Consider the following 27269-nt stretch of genomic DNA (forward strand, 5'->3'; position numbering starts at 1 on the left):
TCCCTTCCTGACCCACATTAAAATGAAGCTCCACCTTTTTTACTAATGTATTAAAAAAAAACAAAAATCAAGCAGAGAATTATGGACTTTTTTTTAAGATAAGGCAAAAATGATACTGAAGGGTAGCCAACCACTTAAAGAGTAACTGCACTTTTCATAGCTACAATAAGAGGGGGCTGTTTCCCCTTGGCTGTTCCTCGCTGCTTTTTGGCTCCTCCTGGCAGGTGAGAATGTACACAGAGGTCTATATGCTTTCATTAGATCTTTATGCAGCCGTCTCAGTGGCAGAGGCCACATTGTTCAAAAACAATTGACGTGTCTCTCTGCCGTCAAAATTTTGTGACAAGTGCAGTTACTCTTTAGAGATGTCATATTACAGAGCCAATAACAGCTTTCCATATCCTATTATAAGCCTCATGCTGTACAGAGGAATACATATTTTCTCATAGATTCTGTATAGAAAAAGGTATGCTCCACGGTAGGCAGATTTCACATGAGCGTATTAGGAGCACATTAAGGTACCTGTAATACGGTGGCATGGTTTTGGTCCAACCGCAGGTCACATCATCATGCGTTAATGCATGAACCTGAAAATATACTCATGACACTGGCCAAAAAGCTTTGCATCCAAAGGAAAACTAGTGTCCCACAGCCTGTGTAATAACAAGCCTATACGGCCGCTGTGTTTTACTGTGCGCGATCTGGGTACATCTTAAGAACACTGGGTTAGACTGAGCGATCTGTGCACCTTCTAATGCTGCCTTCTTTGACTGAAAGTATAGTATAAAGCATGCATTTTACTAATAGAGAATATATTCTAATCTGAACTGCCATGTTTTTTTTTTATTTGGTACTATTTCAAAGCACATCAACTTTTTATGTAATGCTTATAGCTTGTTTTTATTTGTTCTTTAATTTGCTAAGTCATACATCTCATTTTCCCAAGTATGTTCACATGTCATATTGTTGCAGCAATCTCTATTTTAACTTTTTTTTTTAACAGCAAAAATGCTGCATGTGAACATACAAGACATGAGGTGTGAAGCTTTTATACTGCCAGAAAATAGAAACATTCTAATAGTATTAGCTAGATGTATAAACTTCCATGGAGTGTTTTAGTCACAAAAGTTGCAATTAAAGTTTGTTGGCAAATGTGTCAGATTGTGTCCCATACATTGTGACTCGCTGTGTATTGTTACAAGACATTGTCTAGCTGCACGCTAAGGTCATGTGCACATCGGTAGATGTGGTTAGATAACATTTAATTGACATGCAGAACAAAAACACAAGATTTCAGGGCCAGCTGTGAATTTAGCATGATGCTTCACAGTATATGATTTTCCCCATATATGTTCCCACGTAGCAGAATTCGTGTGGCTTATGAGGCAGTTCTGCAGCAGACTTCATCTCTTCAATGGAAAGGGTGAAATCAGCTGCAATTCCAAACCAAAACCTGCAGCTCAGAATGTGATGTTGATTTTGGTGCAGATCTGCCTGTGAACATACCCTTATAGCACATTTCACCCATTGTGTTCTATTAAAGGGGTTGTCCGGCCACACAGGGTAAAAATTTTTATAATGCTGCTGCTTTCCTTTCAGTAAGGATAGTAACACACAGCATACAGGGGCTCAAACCGGCAGGCAGATCAGCTGCAATGTCAGTTTCTTACCTTAGATTCTGATCTTCACTGCAGCTTTCAAAGATGGCGCCTCTGTGCTGCCTTCCCACAATGCTCTGCGCTCTCCCTCTTCTGTGTGCGCGCTCTCGATGGTAGTAAGAGACATGAAAAGGCAGGATTTCCCTCAGCTCACGTCCTAGCCCCACCCACAACACGCCCACCTCTATTGAACTGCTGTAGTCTCCCCCCGCCCAGGCCCCACCCCCTGCTAAAGTAAAGTAAAACAAAACATTTCCCTACACACATGCCCTCATAGTGCCCCTCCCACAGCGACCCCCCCCCCCACTTCTGTCAGCCGGGTCCCTACACACACATCACTGCCCCCCCCCCCCCTTGCACACATCCATCTCTCCCTCTCCACGCCCCCCCCCTTGCACACATCCATCTCTCCCTCTCCACGCCCCCCCCCCCTTGCACACATCCATCTCTCCCTCTCCACGCCCCCCCCCCCCTTGCACACATCCATCTCTCCCTCTCCACGCCCCCCCCCCCTTGCACACATCCATCTCTCCCTCTCCACGCCCCCCCCCCCCTTGCACACATCCATCTCTCCCTCTCCACGCCCCCCCCCCCTTGCACACATCCATCTCTCCCTCTCCACGCCCCCCCCCCCTTGCACACATCCATCTCTCCCTCTCCACGCCCCCCCCCTTGCACACATCCATCTCTCCCTCTCCACGCCCCCCCCCTTGCACACATCCATCTCTCCCTCTCCACGCCCCCCCCCCCTGCACACATCCATCTCTCCCTCTCCACGCCCCCCCCCTTGCACACATCCATCTCTCCCTCTCCACGCCCCCCCCCTTGCACACATCCATCTCTCCCTCTCCACGCCCCCCCCCTTGCACACATCCATCTCTCCCTCTCCACGCCCCCCCTTGCACACATCCATCTCTCCCTCTCCACGCCCCCCCCTTGCACACATCCATCTCTCCCTCTCCACGCCCCCCCCCTCCCCCTGCACACATCCACCCCTCCAACTCCTCCTCTCCAACATTTCTCCCCTTCCACATACTTTTCAAGTCCCGATGGTGTCTTCTTGGCTCTTCTCCAAGCAGCAGCGGCAGGCAGTCACTCACTCCGCTCTGGTATATGAAATTAGTAAGTGAGTGTACTGCGCATGCGCCGAGCGGCGGCGCGCGTCCCCTGCAATGATTAGGGAAAGAGCGCGGTCCCGGCGGAAGAACGAAGGACTGCGCATGTGCGGAGGGGGAAGAGACGCGTTCCCACGCCGACGAGAGCTGCTGCCGGCCCCACAAGAAATACAGACGATTTCTTGTCGTAACCTGGGACGACCGAGGGGCAACACAAGGGGGGGGGGGGGGGGGGGGGGAGCATCACTAAAGGTAAGTGAACAACTTTTTTGCAACATTTTCCATGCACAATGTACATTACAAAGTGCATGGAAATGTGCAAACAAAAGTAATGAGATGATGTTTATGGCCGGACAACCCCTTTTTTTGCCTTGAGGAAAATTTATATACACTTCCTAGTAAAAGGGAAATTTAGTACATTGTAGAGGGTCACATCGTTTGCCAACAATACTCAGCACACACCAATAGCAGATTAGAATATGAACAATTTGGAGCAGCCGGTCGGGGCCCAAGGCTCCCGGAGAAACCCCAGTCACCCATATAACACACAGCACTCCACCTAGTGCAGACTTACCCATCTAACTTCAACCAGGAGGATTGTCTGGGCCCTTGCTAGCTGCACCAGTACAAACTTACCCATCTTAGAACTAACTAGGAGCATTGATTGGGTGCTTGTTAGTGTCACCAGACTTACCCATCTAGAACTCCAATTAGGAGTCACCTAGGCCTTTTGACAGTTACATGAGTTTCAATACAAACTTTCTGATCTTAGAACTCCAACTAGAGGCATAGACAGAATCCTCAGTAATTTACCAGATTCAGCTCAAACTTAACCATCTTTTACAAATCCCAACTAGTAGCATCTGGGACCTTGCCCACCTTAAAGACTCCCTAAAAGGAGTATTGGCTGATGGCTGGGTTAACCAGAGTTGATACAGAATTGCCCTGCTCAGGGTTTTACAGGCTACAAGCTGCAGCAAAATGTTCTTACCTTTAGTCTGTGGGTCAGTATAGTTCGTTACAGTAATACCAGATCTAGTGTTATTTTTTTATTCATCCCCATAATCTTATGTCCACTATAACTTGAAGGCTTTTACCTTTTTTGAAGTTCAGCCTGTAGTTTCTATTAGTACCCATTTGAGACTTTGATCACTTTAGAAAAATGTTCTGGGGGTGATCCCATAAGCAGAATTATGGTGTTGTATACGCTTTCCTTACAGCAGTCACCATGTGATATAAATAAGTGTTATTTTATTAGACCAGACCTAATACATGGTGGTCCAGTTTGTTTATTTTTATGCTTCTATTGGGAAAAGGGACTTTAAAATGTTAATGCTTAAGTTTGAACTTGTTACTACAAAAAAAAAAAAATCCCTAGAGATCTTACTTTAGTGGTTTCATTGCTTAATATATTGCAGTATATATTATAAAAGGCATTCTGTTAGGCCCTGTGAGGCAGGGCTTAAAGAGATTTGCTTGGAAACAGAAGGAGAAAAAAAAAAACCAAAAAAAATAAATAAAAACCACACACAAGCTATACTCTTTTCTTCAGCCCACCAGGATGCAGCTGAGCAGCTCCTAAAGCCCCAGCCTCTGGAGTACACAGGCAGCAGATGTCAGTTGAGTACTGAGGCCAATCAGAGGCTGCAGTGTCACCAGACTCCTGACATCAGCACTTATACTGGGCACCATGTTGTTCAAAGGCAGCCGCCTTACTTTAACTGGCTGCACACTCTGGGGCCATATGAGCCAAAGACACTCAAAAATATACTTTGTTTCCTTTGGGCCCAACTACTTAGAAATTGTGTTGTGTTGTCAGGGGTGTCTCCAGCATGTCCCATACTGCAGTACTAGCTCTAGCCAGCAGATGGCACCATTGTATAATGACAGAAAGAAAACCACCAAAATTTGATTGCAGAGGGTTAATACAGTTAATGGCACTCATTCTTAGAATTGACCACAAACAATAATTTCTTTATTGGTTTATTAATGTCAGATCTGCCATGACTTCCATATTAGTAACGCAAGACAAAAGGAATTAAAGACCGCAATGAACAAGTGACTGAGGGAAAGGGGAGTTGTAGGTGGTGAAAGGCTTCAGTCATCTGTAATTCTTAACCCTCTGAAGAGACCCCTTTACACACAAGTGATCAAATAAAGGTCACAGAATTGAGGAAATTGGCAAAGACATACTTGATGTGCGGCCGTCTATTTCAAAGACTAAATATGGAATGCTGGACTGAAGCAAAGAGCTGCGTCCCATATTCTGCTTAAGTTAAGGAATTCTGTGCTACTGAAGGTTTACAGAATAAAGAGGTCATTACAAGCTTTGGAAATGGTTTCCTAACAAAACTACAAGTATTGAACACCCTGCAAATGCCAGGAGGGTAACAGGAATGTTGCAGAAAGTGGAATTTGGAGGCGCACTCATGATAAATAGAAGCTGTTCTCGGAATGTTAGAGGCTAACCCACAAGCAGCATGTTATGGGCTGCAGTTTGATCCACAATTTGCATCATGTTTAACGGTATCTAAATTAAAGGTATTCACATCTACAGAGCCCAGTTCTCTAACTACTGAGCATAGGAAGAGTGGGGGAAGATGCCAGGTTGCATTTGGCAAAATAACTCAACTTAGGAGGCAAGTGACAAATGAAGGGGCAAGAGGACAAGTTCATAACTAGAATGGAAAGCTGCCTCTGTTGGAAAAACATACTATGGGTACATTTCTGCCAGCTGGGAAATGGCTTGAAGGAGGAGCCTGCCTTTAGAGTAATTCCCTCATCGAAAGGGGATGAAGGGTTTAAGGGTAACAGAGGAGACACTGTTGGGGGAATGATAACATGGAAGCCCCTTTAAAAAGTGGCACAGACACTGGGAGTGGAGGCAATGGGGGTCTTCACAGAGGCATTCCTTCCAGTAGGGTGACAGTGTTGCCACCAAGTTTCTCAGCAAGGGTACTACGGTCCTTAATGTCAGCTCTGTTGTTTGCTTGCACCTCGTGCTTACAACCTAAAGAAAAACCCAAAGAGAAAAGGTTTAGAAGGTCACCTATTTTAGCTGCTGGTGTTGATATTCTAGCAACAGTGGTAGAATGATCAACCCTGGTACTTACCTGGCAGCTTCTTCTTCATTGCATCTTTAGAACTGGCATATATCATTTTGCTTTTCAGTGAAGCTTCTTCAGGAGCCCTAAGGAGATAAATGAAACTGGTTAAGGTATCCTTAATAGAGAAGACCCACCCATGCCTAGTACACAAAAGGTCTGTCCCATCACTTGGGACAGAATCTGTCCAATACAAGTTGCATCTGTGAATTTTGGGTGCAACTTGCATATGGATGTGCAAATAAGCCCAAACCAAAAAACCCATCCTTATCTTCAGTTACAAGTATTGCCATGGGTTCACATGGGCATATGCAGATGAGTAATTATGAAGTGTATTCATGGTCCAAAACTTGCCTATTCAGAGCATATTTCAGCCCTCCTTATGCACACAAGCACTGAGTATTTATGAGTGCAGGCAATTATGCATATTTCACATTTACTGCATACTTGGGTAGTCCTTTCTTTCCAGAGACTATTATGGTCTGTAATATGGACCAAAGTAACAACCTGCTTTTTCACATGACTACAAATGTGCATCCCTCAAACATTTCAAATAAACCCATTGAAACAATGAATTCTATTACAAGTGCAAGAAATAAACATGTAATCACGTAATATGGTGCACATTTACACCCATGTGAATAGCCCCTTATACTGTAGGGCAAGTTATGTTATGCCTAGACTGAACAGTATTTTCACTTCTTTAACAAATTTTTTTAAATGCTAGTTGCTTGTCTAACTGCAAGCCAACAACTGGACAAGAGTCATTTGCTTCTTGTTATCGAGTTTCAACGTTGGCTCGTCCGGTTTATACAGCAGTTCAGTTCCTGTACTCAGAGTGATTGTTTAAACAGGCAGTTTCATTGCTAGCTTGTACAAATGGGAATTGGCCAATTTAAAAGGGTGAGGGAAGTATCCTGGCCGCTCACCAAACTAGCCCTTGATTAAAGTTTCATGGGCTGAGATAATCACAAGCCAAAACTTGGTGGGGTGCACTCGCCTTTGCTACATCTGCTACTAAAGGGCAGATACTACTTGCAGTGATGTACCCCCGTTTGAGAAGTCAGCCCCTACAAACGTGTATGTGGGCTGTGCAGATGGGCAACTTGCCTGAAGTTAAATTCTCATTTGGCATTTTCTGAGAACCGAAGTAGAAATGTCTAAATGAAGCACTGGCAGTGCTGTTTAGCTGGATTCACTAATGCAGCACAAAAGGACTTTAAAGAGGACCCATCAGCTCTCCCATGAGAAAAGCATTTACTAGAATAAGGATGATCTTTAGTGTTCCAGCCATTTAAAATAAAGCCATGACTTGGCAGTGGAGTGTTACCAGTTTGACCATGTTCCTAGTAGTCTTGACACGGTCTAGTCACTGCTGACAGAATCAGATTGTAGACTCCATTTTAATGAGAACATGGTTATAAGAGAAGTTTCAGAATTGTTATTTCATGAGGAATGCAAGCATTTACCAAGACAGATTGGAAGAGCAGACAGATCCTCTAAAGACAAAGCAAAGACTTGCAGCAAGGCCTGGTTATTGGCATAACTTGAGTCTATGAATGAACTACTGGACAGCCTTTTGAGTGCCCCAACAAGAATGTTAAACATTGTGATTGCCCAACTACAGCTGAGAATTTAAGTTTATGTAACATGGGTTATAATCTACAAAAAGGTCAATTTCACACACAATTAGTGGGCAGATTTTTTTTTCTTAAGATAGTGGGGAGCGTTAAAACCACCACCACTGTTCTCACATTGGAGAAACAGCAGCTGCTGTGTAAGCTTGTAGAAAATACAATCTGTATAAGCCACTGTGCAAGAACAATGTTACTAACTGGAGATTCAGAAAAAGGACTGCTCTTCTACACTGGTGGAGTTGGAAGGGACCTCCATGGTCATCAGGTCCAACCCCCAGCTCAATGCAGGATTCACCAAGTCATCTCAGACAGATATTTGAGCACTTCCATTGAAGGAGAACTCACCACCTCCCGTGGTAACCTGGTCCACTCCTTTATCACTCACTGTCAGAAAGGGAGTTCCAATATATAATTTGTGTCTCCTCCCTTTGTTTCATCCCATTGCATCTAGTCTTTCCATGTGCAAGTGAGTAGGGCTGATCCCTCTGCACTGTGACAGCCCTTCAGATATTTGTAGAAAGCTATCAAGTCTCTTGTCTTTTTGCACACTAACCAGGTGCAGTTAAAGGCTAGGGGCCAGGATGCAAAAGGTTGGCATGAGGCCCTCGCATAACTTTCTTCTGCATTGTTGTGTCTTTTAGGAAGCCCATCAAGGCAACACATTAGCAGGTGGGCCATTGCTAGAATCTTAAAGATTAGGCAGAGGCTAAGTGTAGGGGGGCTTCAATGCAAAATCTGTAGCCAATCATGTGCAATTTGTAATACTGGTGTTTTCTTATATGCTAGAGGGGCCTTTGGGTCCGAGGAGCAACTGCTCCTCACAGGACATGATTTGCAGACCACTCACCATCTTGGCCTTGTATCTGAACTTGGCTCTTTTCTCAAGTCAAGGTGCCCAGAATTGCACACAATGTTCCAGATGAGGCCTCAAAACGATAGAGTAGAGGACAATTTCCTCATGCAATCTAGACTAGGCTTCTCTTAATACACCCCAGAATTGTTTTGTTTTTCTTTTTGCTGTTGCACCACACTATTGACTCATGTTCAGTTTGTGATCCATTAGTATACCCAAGTCTTTCACATGGGCAGCTGCTTAGCTCAATTCCTCCTATTCTATATGTGCTTTTTTATTGCCCAGATGTAGGACTCTGCATTTCCTTATTAAATACCATTCTGTAAGTCACTGCCCACTGTTCAAGCTGGTCTAGATGCTTTTGTATCCTCACTCCTAATGTTAGCCATCTTATAGCCTTGTATCATCTGCAAATTTGATCAGTTTCCACACAATTCTTTCCACCAGGTCTTTTTTTATATAAAAAACACTGGGCTCAGGACAGAGCCTTGTGGTACCCCACTTTTTCTCTGTAGTAAAGCATTTGACAAAGTATCTCATGCTATCTTTAAAGTCAAGATATACTATATCACATTTCCCTGATAACCTAGTCCAAATCTGGCATAGAAGAAAGTTGGATTAGTCTGGCATGACTTGCATGTTACAAGCCTATGCTGAATTTGGTTAATTACCCCATTCTCATCCAAATACTTGCACACACGCCCCATTTAACAATTTGCTCAAAGATCTTTTCTGGTGAAGCAGTCTCACTCACAGGCCTGTAGTCTCCTTTTTTAACTATATATAGGAAAGACAACATGTACAAAAGGAGTTTAAATAATTAACCTTATTTTCAACCAACTAACTATTCCCATCCTGTAGCATTTTTGACCTATTGCTTTTGAAGAGACCCCAAAATTCTTTGTTGCTTTTGGTTTCTGTTGCAAGCCTCAATTCATTATTAGCTTTTCTGACACTTGTCCTACCTCTTCCAGATATGCCCCCTTTCCATTTGACATATATATTTCTTCTGTTTTAGCATGTGTTTAAGTTCTGTATTCATCCATCCTGGTCTCTTTACATGCTTCCCATTCTTCCTTTTGGAGCAAATTGTGCTTTGAGAATCCCATTTTGTAATATTTCCCAGCCTTCTTGGACATTTCTGCCCTTAGTACCATACAACCATTGAATCCTTCATACCGACGGAGTCCATTAAAATCTGCCTGTCTAAAATCCAACCAGAGTCTTTAGGTCTTACCCTTGTTTGCCAAAACTCAAGGATAACATGATCAGTGCCTCCTAAGCTCCTAGCCAACCCTTTCCTCCCTGTTGGTAAAGCCCCATTTACACTGAATGATGATTGCTCAAACGATAGTTTGAGTGACAGTTTTAAGCGATCATCTTTGCATAAACTCTTAAGTAGCCAGTTAGCTACTGGTCTAAAGTGTCCTGCTCTGCCTTCATGAGTTAAATGAAGGCAGAGCAGGACACCGCTGACAGCTCCAAGGACAGCTATTTTGTATATGCAGACACCCACTTTGTTATTGGAGCTTTCAGTTGGTATCCTGCTGAGAAGCCAGAGTGGGATACCAGCTGAAAGCATGCCAGTGATATCCCACTGAGAACTCAGCAGGCAGTGCCAGTAAGGCTCACTGATTTTTTTAGCTTGCTAGAATTCAGTGATTAATGAATAGTGCACAACAGCAGCAAGTTTAGACGCTGACTGCTGTTTTATCTTCTACTTTTGGAAAATAGAAGTTGTCAGCAGGAGCAGACAATTTGTTGGACCTATTACTTTTGCCTGAGATTCACAGATATACATACACCCTCCCTGACAAATTCAGTGTCAAAGTGACTTATAGGGGTTGTACAGTTAGATAAACCATGGCTGCCACCTTTCAAAATAAGCCACACCAATATTGCAGCTTTGTTGCAGTATAGCAGACCAGCATACTGGTGGGGCCAGTATTCAGATTGTGCTTACAGCCTACTAAAGGGGTTGTGAACTTTTAACTGGAGAGCTGTCATTCTCTCTAGGAGTGATTTGACTAGAATCCTTACAGAAAATAACCACATTTCTTCCATATTGACAATGCTACACTTGGGAATAGTGGACATGCTCAATGCCTGCAGTTTTGCATGATTACCAGCCAGCACAAAAGTCACGGCCAATGCCAGACAAGCAGCTTTTACTCTACATGTACTCAGAAGCAGTAACTAGTCTGATTGATGGAAGACATCTAGTTTTCACAAGTTCACCTTGGCACAGTTTTATTTTTGCCCCAAAAGAGGCATTCGGCCTCATTTTACTTACCTAGCAGGCTTGGTCTGGGCCCTCCTGCTGTTCTCCAGTCCTCTATTGCCCACAGAAGATCGCTTCCTGGTTACCAGATTCATAAATCCTACCTCTAGGAAGTGATGGCTGTGATTGACTGAGCAGCAATCACAGCCATCACTTCCTGGAGACTGGATTTATGAATCTGGTAACCAGGAAGAGATTGTGGGTAGCTGAGGACTGCAGCAAGGAAACTGGAACTCTGTACAGTGGGAGGACTTGCACCGAGCCCGCAAGGTAATTATTGCTTTTTATGTAATGCAGCTAGGGCTTATTTTCAGGAAAACCAAGTATTACTTTTTGGCCCCAAAAGAGGCACAAGGTCTTATTTTCAGGGGGTACAGGGCCTTATGCTTACCTAGCAGGCACCATTCATGTCCCTCCCGCTGGTCTGGCTTGCAGTTCGGCACTGACATAAGATCACTTGCTGGTAATGGGGTTTGTAAGCCCCACCTCTAGCAAGCGATCGCTCCAACTGGTTCTCATATGCCATGGCCAAGTCAGTCACTGCAGGGCTCAATGAACCAGAGCAATCACTTGCTAAAGGCAGGGTTTACAAACCCCATTACCAGCAAGAATTAACCCCCCCCCCCCCCCCTCCAAAAAAAACCAACAAAAAAACATAGAGCCCGTTTCAGGAGAAACAGTATGTACAAACTGTAGAGTCAGAAAATACAAGCAGAAGTCTAAGAATTACCATGTCTCACTTCAAATGAATCTGTACATGGATTCTCCACATTATGTCATCTAGCTACAGATTAGCCTCCATTACCATTGTTACATTTCATCCAGGTACACATGGGTCCAAAAAAAAAAACCCAAAACACACACAAGCCACTCACTATAGTATGGCAATAAAGGTAAGGATCCAAAGAGGAGACTGCTAGAAGTTATGGCACTGATTAGACTAGGATTGAGTTTGGGTATTCAGAATTAAGAGTGCTTTTGCTTACCATACAGTGAAGTAGTCACTGTATTTACTTTAGGACTTCACCTTAGTCACTGAGGCATACCCATAGGATATATCAAATGGGTGACTGGCAGGGGTCCTGTGTGTAGATTTTGTTGCTCTGAAGCAGTTAATTGCCACTCTTCAGGTGTTTCTCGAATTGGCAAGGGTCCCAGTAGTCAGGCATTTGTTTATCCTATGGATGCAGCAGGTTTATCACAGTCTAATTTTGCAATTATGCTAGTGAATTAGGCCGCCTGCACACGAGCGGAAATTCTGCAACGGAATTTCCGGCGCTGGAAGACTGCATAGGAGTGCGTTAAACGCAATCCTGTGCAGACGGCCGTGAGAAATATTGCACTGCAGACAAATCGTGGCATGCTCTATTTCTGTGCGGGGCTCTGCGAGGCCCGCACAGAAATGTCACTCACCCGCCACCGGCTCCGGTCTGCGCCGGCTGGCACATCAAGGAGCCAGAGGGCGTGTACGCGCTGGTCCCTGCAGGCGCTCGGGTTCTGTGGCGAGAATCCTCGCCGCTGGATCCGACCCGCCCGTCTGCAGGCAGCCTTAGCGTGAACTTTCCTCCTGTGGGTGTGTGAAGCCCCTGTCTAATTTCATCTCTTCAAACTGTATAGCTTCCTGATTTCCTAGACGATAGTGCCATTCCCCTTTTAGCATCTCACCAGAAAACGAAGACCAGGTCCTCTTTCTTACTCTCCTTTGTTTCATAGCAGCAGTCATAAAGGGCATAGCGGCAGTCATCACAGGGTAGCATATCCACAAAGTGCTTGTAGGGATCAGCAATTTTTTCACCACAATCTCCTACCAAGATTTCTCTGCCTTCTTCTGGAATAATAGTTTTCTTGTCAGCACTCAGGCAAAAAATAACAGCCTTCCTGCGCTTCTTTGCCTCTTCGGGACTGCAAGCCTTTCGCACCTTCATTGCATTGAAGATTTCAATGACAGTATCAGAAACCATCACACCTGAGGCCTAGAACAGAAAAAAGAAATATCAGAGGAAAGAAAGACACGTTATTCAAGTTGAAAGTAAAGATTTTGCTGAAGTCATGTGTACTGAGTAGCCTTCAGAACTATTACCAGCTAATATGCAAGGAGGGCTCAAGAACCACCAGTATATTGTGGAACCAAACTCATGTTGTATGACTAAGTTATGTGGTCCAACAGTAAACTTTAAGTGAAGACAGTATTGAGTATGCATAGACAGGAGTTATGGCCATTTAAGACAATGCAGGATATACACTGCAACTAGTAGATATGCCAATTCTGAAGATGCAGCTACTGAGTTAGAAGTGTCACATTATCTTGTTTTCAATACAGGTCACCCCCATTCACTTCTAACCTGTCCCAGGGCCATGGGAAGGCAGTGGCAAACCACCCTACAAGAACAGTCTGCCAAGAAAGTGTCACCATGTGATGGTGCCCATATGGCACTCTGTGCTTGCACCAGGGAACTTTACCTAGTGCCAAATGTTGTATAGACCAGCCCATTCTTCTCACTAGAACCAGGCTACACTACTACAGCCAGGTATGATGCAGATTTTGGAAGGAAGCAACCATGGTTTCCTAACCCTTCCTGTCATCCAATTTGGAGCCACTTTCCCAGTTTACATGTATTAGAGCAGCAACATTAAAGAGTAGATATGAACTCAAATAACTGCTTTTCAGCCCCCCCCCCCCCCCTGTATTTTAATCTTTTTTCACTAGCACCTTCCTACTACAGACCCCCTGCTAGCTAGACTACCCAGTAAGATGAAATTTATTTTAATTCTCAGAGTACTTTAATTTTATGACTTATAGGGGCTGTCCAGGCCTCAGGATGTCACCAGTTAATCAGCATGGGACCACCACTTGCAATTTCCACTAATCAGCAGAGTTCAAGAAGGGCTAAATTGGGAAAGGGGAAGAAAGAAAAAAAAATAAGAAAAAACCCACACATCCATTTAGTTCTGTCTTACGAGCATTACCAGACCCACCACTGATGCAGACAGCACTGTCATCACAGCAACCTAGGTCGGTACTGCAGTTAAATTCAATGAGAAGTATGCCTGCAGTACCAACCCAGGCTGCTACAATACAGACCATGCCATCATCTAGGCAAGCAGATGGTCAGCAGGGATGTGAGTGGTGGACCCCTGCTGGTCAACTATGGATCTATTATTGATAACCTCTCAGTGGTAAGAGGCCCAGACAACCCTTTAAGCTACAGGTACCCCGTTTCCCTGAAATAAGACAAGGTCTTCTATTAATGTCTGCTCCAAAAGACTTTACGTGCATAGCTGTCTGGAAACTAAGTTCACTTCATTATCTAGGGCTTGTAGTTAAAGCTTCCTCAAAAATCCTGCTAGGGCTTATTTTCAGGATAACAGTATGTTAAGGGCCATTTACACAGGATCATCAAAACTCATGCAAGCAAATGAAATTGAGCGATAATCGACCCATGTTTGTGAATAAAACCCCCTTTATGATTTGTACACACCGACTCAGAAATAAAAAAAAAAAAAAAAAGCACAAAACACGCCATCCTTGCTTCATATAGAAGGAAGCGCTGAGTGAGAACCCTGCGATCTAGTGCTGTTCTCTGCCTGTCTAAACCCTCTGCACGACCATCCACCCCCCTCAGGAAGCAGATTGATAGACTTCCTGAGTCACCGCTAGTGAGAAGTCAGGTGACTACTGCAGATAATTGGAGGCTAGGTTGCCATGGCAGCCTAGAGCCTTCTGAAGGCTCTCAGTGCTACCATGGCCTATTACGCTATGCCTGTCAGATCATAGTATAATGTAATACTATGGTACCACATGAACAGACGATTACAAGTTCAAGTCCTGTGGAGACCCAAAAAAAGTGAAACCCTCCTTTCCCCATATTATATTACAAAAAAAAATTATGCTCCAAGTGGTACAGAAACTACCGAATGCCCCATCAACGTAAGTTATGGTGGTGAGGATTAAAAAAAAAATAAATAAAAGATATAGGAAAATTTAGAAAAGCTATTAATTTTAATCGTACTGACCAGCAGAATAAAGTTGCTATTTACGCTGCATTATGTACACTAAGGGCGCCTGCGATGCGAATCACGCCAGCTGAAGCTTTCTGTAGCGCTGCTATGGAAAGCACCGGCCCCTTGTCCACGAGGGGAGAATCATTGCGATTCTCCGCTCGAGGCTGGCAATGCGCAGCATGCTGCGAAATGCCCCCGATTCTCCGCGGTCAGCCTAGCTATCAGATTAGGCTGACCGGCGGAGAGTTGTGCGCGGCTCCTGCTTGCGGGCGGCGGCTCCCGTGGGACTCCAACACCCGTGGACAGGGGGCCTAAAAGACAAGGTGACAGTAAAGTATTTCCTTATTTTGCTCAGTACCATCGAATAATATCTTACCCAACAGAAAAAAGACCCTCAGACAGCCATGTCTGTAAGTGGGAGACAAAGGCAGCACTTCAGGGGTTAAAGGGAAATACTACTGCTGACCTGAGGATAAGCCATAAACCGTTAGTGGAACGACCTCTATAAGGCTGCTGCCACCCTGCTGTGCCGGCCAGTGATTGTAACTGCACAACTCATTAGACGGTAGCTGACAGGGAGCCGGGGGACCCTCGCCTGCCTCGCACAGTGCCTGCAGCTCGAGTGCATGAGCCGGCTGAACATGCGGCATGGCAGGAAGCTGCGGGATCTGATAATACGCCGCCGGGTACACGGCGGAGGCCACGAGCGGGCCGGCGCCTCAGCCAATTCCCGCCCTGTCCTCCCAGGGGGCGGGGGCTGCTCGCTAATCGTCAGGCCACACCCGGCAGCCGGCGCGCTCTGTTCCCGCCCTTTCATCTCCCTGAGAGGTGGCAGGGCGCGTGCACCACCCGCCTAACTGGGCGTCCCCGCCCGTTAAACCAGAACCATAGCCGGTAAGACACCCCCCCACCCACACACACACACCGCTGTCTCACGCCCTGCCCTTACACCGGGTGACCTCACCCGCACCGCTCCCCGTACAGCCGGCTTACTGCGCAGCTCTCCGGTGTAACGGTAGCATTAGGTGAAGACAGTAAATAACGTCGGCTTGACGGAGGGTCTCGTAGAAAATGGCGTCTGGAGAGGGAGCGGCCCCGCAGGCTGCACTAGGGCGTGGACCGTCCGCAGTGTGCCGCCGCTCCTCCGGGGATTACTCACCATGTTTAGTCGGGTTAGACGAGGAGGGAGCGAGAGATAGGAGGGGAAGACAGCCGGTAGCGTCAGGAGCCGCTGGAGAGAGACCGTGCAGCTGCTTGTCAGACTCACACCGAAATGATGCCTCTCCGTCTCCTCCTTCCGCTTTCTTTAAGCGCTGCACAATGAAGAGGGCGGGGTCAGCATCCTGTCTGCTACCGCAGAGGCTGCTGGGAGTTGTAGGCAGCTGCTGGTGGAGTGGGAGGAGCCGCAGGGTGACTCATGAAGTGGGGGTCTGGCCGAGGATGTGGTGAATGTCATGTACCTAGACTAGAGGATGCCTATGGTGACACAGGGGGACAGTCCTCCGGCCTCGTGTTTATAAGTGATGCATTCCGGCCGGCTCACACGGACGGCCCTGATTCTGCTTGTGGATCTTCGCATTGGAACACACGATTTTCTCACGATGCGACAAATCGCCTGTATGTGAAGCCCATGTTTCCAATGGGTTCCTTCACATTAGCGATCTTTGTAGGCTGCTACATTGCAGGAATACAAAATCGCAGCATGTGCTATACAGCCACGATTTGCTATGTTTTGTAGCCCATGTTTCCCTATGAACCCTTCCTTATGTTGCATCACCTGAAAACCCATTTTTAATGCGGTGTGATGCAATCCTGCTGTAAAAGCCCTGAAATAAGGCCTATGTTCATGAAAAAGAGAACAAAAACCACAATACATCACCCGACAGGCGCAGTCGGCTCCGCCGTGCATCTCCTCCGCAGCTCCGGCAGACTTGCTTGTAGTTTTCAGTCAGCGCTTACTAGTTTGGAGGTTTAAAATCGCCGCCTCCAGGAAGCGCTGGCTCTGATTTGTTCTGGAATGCTGCAGCTCAGCCAATCACTGCAGCGCTTGATGAACCAATCATAGCCATTCAATGTGATGCCTGTGATTGCTGCATCGAACCCTGCAGTGATTGGCTGAGCCATGGCGATATTGCTGTCGCCCGTGTGAAAGAGGCCTTATGATTAGAGATGAGCGAGCGTACTCGGAAAAGCACTACTCGCTCGAGTAATTTGCTTTATCCGAGTATCGCTGTGCTCGTCCCTGAAGATTCGGGTGCCGCTGCGGCTGACAGGTGAGTCGCAGCGGGGAGCAGGGGAGAGCGGGCGGGAGAGAGGGAGAGAAAGATCTTACCTCCGTTCCTCCCCGCTCTCCCCTGCAGCTCCCCGCTCCGTGTCGGCACCCGAATCTTCAGGGACGAGCACAGCGATACTCGGATAAAGCCAATTACTCGAGCGAGTAGTGCTTTTCCGAGTACGCTCGCTCATCTCTACTTATGATACAAATAATCAAGGTATTTAGATAGATAACATATATTTCTTGGAATACAATTTGTAGTAAGTGATAAGTACACAGCACTCTGCGTTTAGGAAGTGGGGGAAAGTTTTTAACAGAAGCTTAGTAATCAGCATTTATGCAGTCGATGAATTGGTTCCCAGCAATAGTATCACCGCCATCAGAGTCTCCGGTCCCCAAATCTCATCCAATTATTTTTATAATATATATATTTTTTTCATAAGCCTTAGGGCTTATTCAGACGACCGTATATCGGCTGGGTATTCACGCCGGCCGATATACTGTGTCCCTCTCTGCAGGGAGAGGAGGCTGGAAGAGCCGGGAGCCTGTAGTAGCAAACTAGACTGCGGCAGTACAGACAGTGTTATCAGTTTCCAGAAGCTCATGGTCTCCGAAGGGTTCTTTCAGGCTACGAAACATCGCTCGTGTGAAAGAACCCATTGGAAACCACGGGCTTCACATACATGTGGTTTATAGCAATTATTTTGTAGCGAGATTTTGTAGGCCGTGTGAAAGAGGCCTAAAGCTGTTCATAGATTTGAGAGAAAAGTCATCCGAAATGGTCGATTTTGAGTATTCCGGCCAACCTTTGGCTGTAAAATTACTGCAAGAGCCATTTTTAACATGAGATTCATACCTTGTGTTTGACTTGGTCAGTGTGCGCATACTGCTTCCACACAATTAGGAAAGCGACAAAATACCCCAAAGCCTGCTGGAGAAATCATATTCCAGAACAATAGTCTGGCAAAGATTCGATGCGCCCTGTTTGAACATTGTCATTCTCTCTTAACAGAGTTAACAATATGGAGAACAGGAAGTGGAATATGGTGACGGCTCATGCTGACTGAAGCAGAGATTCACTCGGACGAGGTTGGCACAGATAATAATGATTTGCTGTTATCACATCTACACTGCTCAGTACTGCTGTATAATGTTCTTCATGATGATGTTATTTATATGTATGTGCTACAAATATTTAAAGGGAACCGGTCAGGAATGAGGAGGCCCATAAGCTGAAGTTATAGTCTTATAGGACAGGGGCTGCTGAGTCAGAGGATGTGACTATCATACGCCTCTGTGAAACTGCCTATTGGTGTGTGTTTCAGACAGATCTGTAATTGCGTGTGTACATACACTCATTATACATGGTGTGAGTGTACACATACAGGATAAAGAGATGAGTCTGATGTACATACTGACTGCAAGGGAACAGGATGGCAGGTGAGTATGAATGTCAAATTCCCAGACTCAGTAGCCCCCTGTCCTACGAGGTCATAACTTTAGTTTATGTGGCTCATAGGATGTGACAGGCTCCTTTTCACCCTTAAACCCCTGCCTGCTGCAGGGCGTACATTTATATCCTGCAGCATTATGGTATGTATGAGGGGAGATCGCGTGGCAATCTCCCATCACACACCACGGGCGCCGGCTGTTCCTGACAGCTGACACTCGGCGGCAACAAATCTGATCAGCCGCGCAGTTGATCAAAGCTGTTAACCCTCTAAATGCCGCTGCAAATTCTGACAGTGGCATTTAAACACACCGAACGATGTTCGGGGGTCCCATATTGGCCCCCCTCGATGAGATCACAGGGAGCCTTGCGGGTGTCATGGCACCTGAGGGCCTTCTGTCCTATCAGAATGCCTATCAAGCCGTCCCTGTGGGGTGGCTTGATAGACTGCCTACCATATCGCAGTATGATATAATGCTATGGCATTACATCATACTGCAGGAGGTATCAAAGCATCGCAAGTTGTTGTCCCCAGGTAGAGTAAAAAAAAAGAAAAAAAGGTTTACTAATTGTGAAAAAAATAGCACCATTAAAATATACAACTCGACTCGCAAAAAGCAAGCTCTCTTACAGCTACGTCGATCGATAAATAAAGGATTTACGATTTTTTCAAAGGTGGGAGGAAAAAAAAATGGGAAAAAAAGGGTCGCGTCTAGAGATGAGCGAGCATACTCGCTAAGGCTAACTACTCGAGTGAGTAGTGCCTTAGTCGAGCATCTGCCCGCTCGTGTCTAAAGATTCGGGTGCCGGCGCGGGTGACAGGTGAGTTGCGGCGGTGAGCGGGGGGGAAGAGGGAGAGAGGGATCTCCCCTTCGTTCCTCCCCGCTCTCTCCCGCCACTCCCTGCCCGCCGCCAGCTGCCGAATCTTTAGACACGAGTGGGCGGTTACTCGACTAAGCCACTACTCACTCGAGTAGTTAGCCTTAGCGAGTATACTCGCTCATCTCTAGTCGTGTCATTAAGGGGTTAATGACACGGCCTATTTTGGTTTTAAAGACGCAACATTTTTTGGGTGATTTTTATCTCCACTTTTCAAAAGCCATAATTTCTTTATTTTTCTGTCGACATGCCCATGTTGGAATTACTCAATAGAAACACATTAAAATGGACTGTGAGGATGAATTTATTGTCTTTTTATGTATATCAGTATTACTATAAATGTATAATATACATGCGTATAATATATATGTATATTACACTACGAAGCTCTCATCTGTATATTACAATATTCAGAGGAGAGCTGCGATGTCCGAGTTCTCTTCTGCAGGAGGAAGGTCCGACATCGCAGCTCTTTTCTGCATAGTGTTAGAAAGATGTCCGCCAGCCGAGCTATGCAGGGAAATCTCACTGTCGGACTAGGTTTGGCATTGGATTGGAAAGGGTTAAAAATTTTACCCAAAACATTTTCCTGTTTGGTGTTAGGGTGATCTGAATCCTCCTGAGGGCGCCTTCACATGGGCGATAAAATTGTGCGAATCTCCTGCGATGCGAGAGTGAGTGAAAATGCAGAATTATAAAGCTAATGATTTTCAATGGTTTCCTTCACATTTGCAAAGTCACAGTGCGTATGACCGCGTCCGCATGACAGCATTTTACACATACAGTCGTGTTGTTATTTATGTTATTTCATTTCCATACTATATACACTCTTTGCAAAAAAAAAGTCACTTGAAGACGTTGTCCTTTTGCTGCAAAACTCGGCATGCAGTTACATCTCAGGTAGATATACAAATGAGTTTTTAAATTAGATGATTAGATAAACGGTCTTGCCACCTGAGGCCATAAAAGTGGTTCCACTCTTGGCCTTTAAAAAGTCTCTCAGAAGTTGCATGCGTGTAGTGAACCTCTTTTTCCGCTTGTGTAGAGCGGACGCCCTCGACATGACCACCAGTAGAGAGGTTTGTCTGATTTTGCAACAATAACGAGCAGCTGTAACTGTTTCGTTGTGGCCCCATCTTTGAAGAGGACCTGTCATGCCCCCATGTTAACAGGGCTGGCTGCATAGCTTTGTAGCCGTACCCCAACTGATGCCAACTATGTCTTTTTTGGGGAATGTTGTCTACTCAGCTGTGGTCTCTTTGAGTTGTGGTGCTGGCGAAAGCTGCTGCATATACTCAGGACAGTGAGAAAAACAAACGGAGAAGTCCTAAATCATATAAGACCCGATATAGCAGTGGAGGGCAAGTTGACTGGACTCAGGATCATGGATTTAGGCCATGTAATGCGAGCAAAGTCGCTAGAAAAATAGTTACATACCATGTTTTCCTGAAAATATGACACTGTCTTATATAAATTTTGCCTCAAAAGAGGCACAGTGTCTTATTTTTTTTGGGGGGGGGGGGGGTTGTCTATTAATCCTCACCTAACGGCAGCATTCCAGTCCTCGCGCTGGCCTCCGTCGCTGCTGCAGGTTGCCGCGTCCTCTTTAAGCTGACAGAGTAGTTCTTCCTGGAAGCGGGGCTTGAATACCCTGCCTCCAGGAAGCTAATGCTCTGATTGGTTAATCCAGCGCCACGTCAGCCAATTAAATCCAGCGCTGGATTAACCAATCAGAGCATTAGCTTCCTGGAGGCGGGTATTCAAGCCCCGCTTCCAGGAAGAACTGCTCTGTCAGCTTGAAGGAGGACGCGGCAGCCTGCAGCAGCGGCGAAGACCAGAGCGAGGACCGGAACGGCGGCGGTGAGTATTGTTTTTTATATTTTACATGTAGCCTAGCTAGGCCTTATTTTTGGGGAAGGGCTTATATTTCAAGCCTCCCCCGAAAATTGGAGAATGTGTTATTATCGTGGGAAGAGGTATGTAAGGCCAAAAAAAAACACATGTCCATCCAGTTAAGCTTATTACCCCCCCCCCAATGTTGATCCAGAGGAAGACCAAAAAAAACCCAATGAGGTAGAAGCCAATTTTCCCCATTTAAGGGAAAAAAATTCCTGCCTGACTCCAATTTGTCAATCGGAATAATCCCTGGATCAAGAACCCTTCTGAAATCATAAGTGATTATAACATATAATATTGTAACACAAAAGACGTCCAGACCCCTCTAAAACTCTTTTATCAACTTTACAATCACCACGTCCTCAGAGCTTATTCACACGAGCATATATCGGCCGCCGTTTTCACGGCCGGCCAATTTACGCTACCATCTGATGCATTGGATTTCAATGCATCAGATCACACAGGCATATTGCCATGGTGTAAAAGCTGGGCAGAAAGGAAAGCATTGGAACTATCTTCCTGGCCGGACTACGGCCTCTAGCAAAGACTCCTATCGGAGCCAATGACAGCGGCCGGAGAAGGGAGGTGGAAGGGAGTTTAGCAGCGTGATTGCTAAACTCCCTCCCCCTTCTCTCCTCCCCTCCGGCTGTTTGCAATGGGAGGGCCGGGACGGGGGCGGAGCTAATCTCTGCCCCGTTCCACCCACTCCCATTGCTGGCTTCGGACAAGGGGCGGGGGCTTAGCGCTGCCCCTTCCCATTGTAAACAGTTGGAGGGGAGAGGAGAGGAGGTGAGCGGCAAGGGGGAGACAGCCCGACGGCATATACGCTGAGCCTGTGCATCACATGGTAGCATATATCGTCTGTCCGTGAAAACGCCGGCCAATATTTGCTAGTGATAATAAGCCCTCGGGCAGAGAGTTCCATAGTCCCCCTGCTCTTACAGTAAAGATGAGGGCTTCCATGTCGGTGTAGGAACATTCTTTCCTTTAGACATAGAGGATGCCCCCTTGTTACTTTTACAGTTCTGGGTGTAAATAGATAATTGGAGAGATCTCTGTATTGCCCCCTGATATATATATATATATATATATATATATATATATATATATACACATACATAGGTATAAGGTCGCCCCCTCAGCCGTCTTTTTTCTCAACTAAATAATCCTAGTTTTGATAAAGACTCTGGGTATTGTAGTCCACCCATTCCATATATTACTTTAGTTGCCCGCCTTTGTACCTGCGTTCGAGCTCTGATATGTCCTTCTTGAGTACCGGTACCCAAAACTGTCCACCATATTCCATGTGTGGTCTAGCCAGTGACTTGTAAAGAGGAAGAGCAATGTTCTCATCATCTGCCTCTAGACCTCTTCTGATGCACCCCATCATCCTATTTGCCTTGGCAGCAGCTGCCTGACACTGGTTGCTCCAGTTAAGCAACCGTAAAAAGCCTGACAAAGGGAGGGGGCTCCCTTTGTAACCAGTCAGACCCCTGCGATGTGATCACGGGGTCCCAATGGGTTGCTATGGCATCTGAAGGCTTGAATATAGCTTCTAGGTCTGCTAGCTACTGCGGTCTATAAGGCTCATCCTCTGTCTGAGCTTCATAGATTTTATAATACAATGCGATACTGAAGTATAGCAGTGTACAATAAGAATGATAAAAGATCCTGATACTCAAGTCCCCTAGTAGAAAAAAAAGTTAAAAAGGTAAAAAAAAATAATGACAATACCAAAACCTCACCTTAGTGCTTCTACCCACTAGTGTTTTTTTTAAATGCAAATGTCAATGTGATTTTCTAATGTTAAAATTGCATCGCACAAACTTGCGATTGTTAACATTAGAAACATTGACATTTGCATTAAAAAACGCAGCGTTTAACAAAACGTTAGTGGGTAGAAGTCCCTACTATATAAGGAAAAATTTTAAATCTGGAGTCACCGTTTTCGTAATGATCCTGAGAAAAAAGTTAAAGGGGTTGTCCCGCGGCAGCAAGTGGGTCTATACACTTCTGTATGGCCATATTAATGCACTTTGTAATGTACATTGTGCATTAATTATGAGCCATACAGAAGTTATCAAAAGTTTTATACTTACCTGCTCCGTTGCTGGCGTCCTCGTCTCCATGGTGCCGACTAATTTTCGGCCTCCGATGGCCAAATTAGCCGCGCTTGCGCAGTCCGGGTCTTCTCCTGTCTTCAATGGGGCCGCTCGTGCAGAATGCCGCCTCCGTGTAGCTCCGCCCCGTCACGTGCCGATTCCAGCCAATCAGGAGGCTGGAATCGGCAATGGACCGCACAGAAGAGCTGCGGTCCACGGAGGGAGCAGACCCCGGCGGCCATCTTCAGCAGGTGAGTATGAAGACGCCGGACCGCCGGGATTCAGGTAAGCACTCTCCGGTTTGTTTTTTTAACCCCTGCATCGGGGTTGTCTCGCGCCTAACGGGGGGGGGGGGGTGTTAAAAAAAAACAAAACCCCGTTTCGGCGCGGGACAACCCCTTTAATATAATACCCAACCCGCACAGTGCACGCCATGACAAAAAACATGGTGTAAATAACTGTTTGCCTGTCTTGCCTCACCTAAAAAATACAATTCATCCTGCAACAAAACCCTCCTTAAACAACACCTTTGAGAAAAAAAATGTTAGGGTTTGAATGCAGAGATAAGCCAAAAATTATTCAAATGTGAAAAAGTTGCAAAAAAAACCTATATAAATTTGGTATTTATGTAAATGTACTGGCCTGCAGAATTAATTTAACATGTCATTTATGCTGCACGGTGAATGCCGCTAAAACTAAAAGAAAAAAACATGCTAGAATTGTAGATTTTGTTAGGATTGCCTCTAGAAAAAAAAAGAATAAAAAGCAATCAAAATGTTATATGTTCCCAAAAATTGGATAAATGAAGACTAGAGTTCCTCCTGACAATAACAAGACCTTATAGACCTCCATCGACAGAAAAATAAAAGAGATATCGCTTGTAGTGCAGCAACACAAAAGCAAATCTTTAGGCCTCATGTCCGCGGGGAAAATAAAATTTAAAATCCGCAGCGGATCACCCATGCGCATGATCAGCACCTAAAATTTCCCATTGGAATGCATTGACCACCCGTGGGTAGATAAATAGCCGCGGATGATGTTTCAAAGTGATTTTAAAATTTTATGCGCATGAAAAAAAACGCGACATGCTCCATTTAAGTGTGGATCACGCGTGTGGGAGCTCGTAGAGCTCATAGCTCAATTGATCTCCCGCATGAAAAAAAAAAAAGGAATTTAAGCTCATCCGCACTACAACCGCAGCAGAAATCCACGTTACATATCCGCAGCGGACCTGATTTTCATGTAGAATCCGTAGCGGGTCCCTCCTGCCCCGCAGACATGAGGCCAAAAAATAAGAATTGTTTTATCCGGACGCTGCGGTTCTTCCTTCCTTCCTGGCCGGATCTTCTTTCTTCGGCCCAGCGGATGTGCTCAGCACGCCGGCAGTGTGCCGCGCGCATGCGCCGGGCCGAAGAAAGAAGATCCGTCCGGGAAGGAAGGGAGACCTGCAGCGTCCAGGACAGGTGAGTTTTAATTATGGTACGGGTGTTCCGCGGATCCGGACGGCTTCCATAGGCTCCAATAGAAACCTGCGGGAGCCGTCCCTGCGGGAGACCCGCACTAAAATGGAGCATGTCCGGATTTTTACCCGTACGCGGATCCGCGCCTGAAGGGAAAAGTGACATCCGCAGGTATTTAACTACCTGCGGGTGTCCAATGCATCCCAATGGGGCGCGGATCCGCGTGTGGGAGAAACGCTGCGGATTTTAACCCCGTGGACATGAGGCCTAAAAATCTTAAAAAGAAAAGGTTTTTAGTAGAGATGAGCGAACCTACTCGTTTCGAGTAATTACTCAATCGAGCACCGCGATTTTCGAGTACTTCCGCGTATCTTTTCGCCCGAGTACGGAAGTACTCGAAAATCGCGGCGCTCGGGCGAAAAAGGGGCGCGGCCGAGTAGGTTCGCGCATCTCTAGTTTTTAGTGTATAGAAAAAGCAAAACATAAAAAAAACTATATAGACGTGGTATCGCTTGCATCGTGCTGACACAGAGAGTAATGTTATCACATGATGAGCACTGTAAAAATAAAATCCAAAGAACAAATGGCGGAATTTCTTTCCCTCCCCACATCCCCCCAATACCTCTAAAAATATTAATAAACATTATACAATGCAATGTATGTACCTAAAAATTATGTTATTAAAAAATACAACTTTCGTCAAAAAAAAGCCGTCATATGGCTATGTCAATTGAAAAAATAAAAGATATAGGCTCTAGAATGTGACAGTAAAGAAAACTGAAAAATGAGTTTCTCTCTAGGGCCATTTTCAAACGACCAAGAAAATCATGCAAGATTTGTGCATTGTGACACACAGAAATCTTGCACGAATATGAATCCTATTCTTCTGGATGGGGTCATACACATGAGCGAGTTTTTTTTTTCCTGCATCGCAGCTCTTTTTATTTTTGGCCGTGTCCTCGCATCGCATCCGCGGGAAAATCAAGACCCGATATCCCATTCGCCTGTGTGAAGTTAGCCTAAGGGGTTAATAAATGTGACGCAGCGTTGCAGTGCTGCTAGTGTAGAATACCATAATACATGGCATCCAATACCTAAACACTACTGACCACAGTACAGTCTGAAGGCCAAGGTGCAGAGATACATGAAATCTTAAAGTGAAGCTATTGGAATAGGGATAAGGCCCATTTAGACCCAACGATTCTCTCAAAGCCGTATTTTGAATGAGAATCGTTGGGTCTAAACGCGTGGCCATCGTGCAGTTTTCGTTAATGAGTCGTTCATTGTTGTCTTTCACCAAGCTGAAAGAGAACGATGAGCTCTATCAGTACCGCAATGAGCCTTATCAGTACCGCAATGAGCCTTATCAGTACCGCAATGAGCCTTATCAGTACCTTGCGCTGAGTTCTCAGTGGGATACCGCTGATACTATTGTTTCAGCTGGTATCCCTCTCGAAGAACACAGCAGGAGTATACAGAAGACAGTTGTCCAGCTGTGTTCTGTATACCTCGCTCGGAGTGCTTAGCTGTATACCAGCTGTGCGCTCCATGAATACAGCAGGAGAATGCAGAAGACAACACTCCAGCTGTGTTCTATATACCTCGCTCGGAGTGCTTAGCTGTATACCAGCTGTGCGCTCCATGAATACAGCAGGAGAATGCAGAAGACAACACTCCAGCTGTGTTCTGTATACCTCGCTCGGAGTGCTTAGCTGTATACCAGCTGTGTGCTCCATGAATACAGCAGGAGAATGCAGAAGACAACACTCCAGCTGTGTTCTGTATACCTCGCTCGGAGTGCTTAGCTGTATACCAGCTGTGCGCTCCATGAATACAGCAGGAGAATGCAGAAGACAACACTCCAGCTGTGTTCTGTATACCTCGCTCGGAGTGCTTAGCTGTATACCAGCTGTGCGCTCCATGAATACAGCAGGAGAATGCAGAAGACAACACTCCAGCTGTGTTCTGTATACCTCGCTCGGAGTGCTTAGCTGTATACCAGCTGTGCGCTCCATGAATACAGCAGGAGAATGCAGAAGACAACACTCCAGCTGTATTCTGTATACCTCGCTCGGAGTGCTTAGCTGTATACCAGCTGTGCGCTCCGTGAATACAGCAGGAGAATGCAGAAGACAACACTCCAGCTGTGTTCTGTATACTCTGCTCGGAGCTCAGCTGTATACAGCTGAGCGCTCCAAGAAGACAACAGCTGTTTGCAGAAGATAGCAATCCCGCTTGCCTTCTACATACAGCGTGAACCTTCATTTACACACTTATGCAAAGTGAACGCTCAAAACTGTCACTCAGACTGCCGTTTGAGTGAATTTTGAGCGATCATCTTGGCATGTAAATGCACACAACGATTGTCTTTTGTGTCTTTTGAGCGATAATCGATGTGTCTAAATGGGGCCTTTAGAGTAAATGGTAATATTCAGCAGTTCCTGCTGGGATTTGCTGGGTTGTGATGCCAGATGAAGCTTGGCAGGAGGAGCAGTGAAGCATCCCCTGCACCGCCGCTGCTGCACATCTCGGAGCTTTCAGCACAGTTGCACCTTAC

The 27269-nt window shown here is 45.7% G+C and overlaps 2 protein-coding genes across 2 annotated transcripts in view; one reads left to right on the forward strand and one right to left on the reverse strand.

Annotated features, from left to right (window-relative positions):
• Positions 1 to 4742: 4742 nt before the first annotated feature.
• On the reverse strand, positions 4743 to 15972 carry CFL1 (cofilin 1). The gene is made up of 4 exons (XM_066582299.1): positions 15810 to 15972; positions 12314 to 12621; positions 5887 to 5963; positions 4743 to 5783 (listed from the first exon to the last, which is right to left on the reverse strand). Exons 1-4 carry the CDS (start codon positions 15810 to 15812, stop codon positions 5671 to 5673), a joined length of 501 nt encoding a protein of 166 aa, XP_066438396.1. The 5' UTR covers positions 15813 to 15972; the 3' UTR covers positions 4743 to 5670.
• The window catches only part of MUS81 (MUS81 structure-specific endonuclease subunit), a 161734-nt gene continuing 149901 nt past the window's right edge, over positions 15437 to 27269 (forward strand). Inside the window, exons 1-2 of the mRNA XM_066582297.1 lie at positions 15437 to 15544; positions 17938 to 18014. The gene's annotated coding sequence lies outside the window, so the exon portion shown is untranslated. The remainder of the gene's footprint in view (positions 15545 to 17937; positions 18015 to 27269) is intronic.

The sequence above is a fragment of the Eleutherodactylus coqui genome, chromosome 11 (genome assembly GCF_035609145.1).
Source record: "Eleutherodactylus coqui strain aEleCoq1 chromosome 11, aEleCoq1.hap1, whole genome shotgun sequence".
Taxonomy (NCBI): Eukaryota; Metazoa; Chordata; class Amphibia; order Anura; family Eleutherodactylidae; genus Eleutherodactylus; species Eleutherodactylus coqui.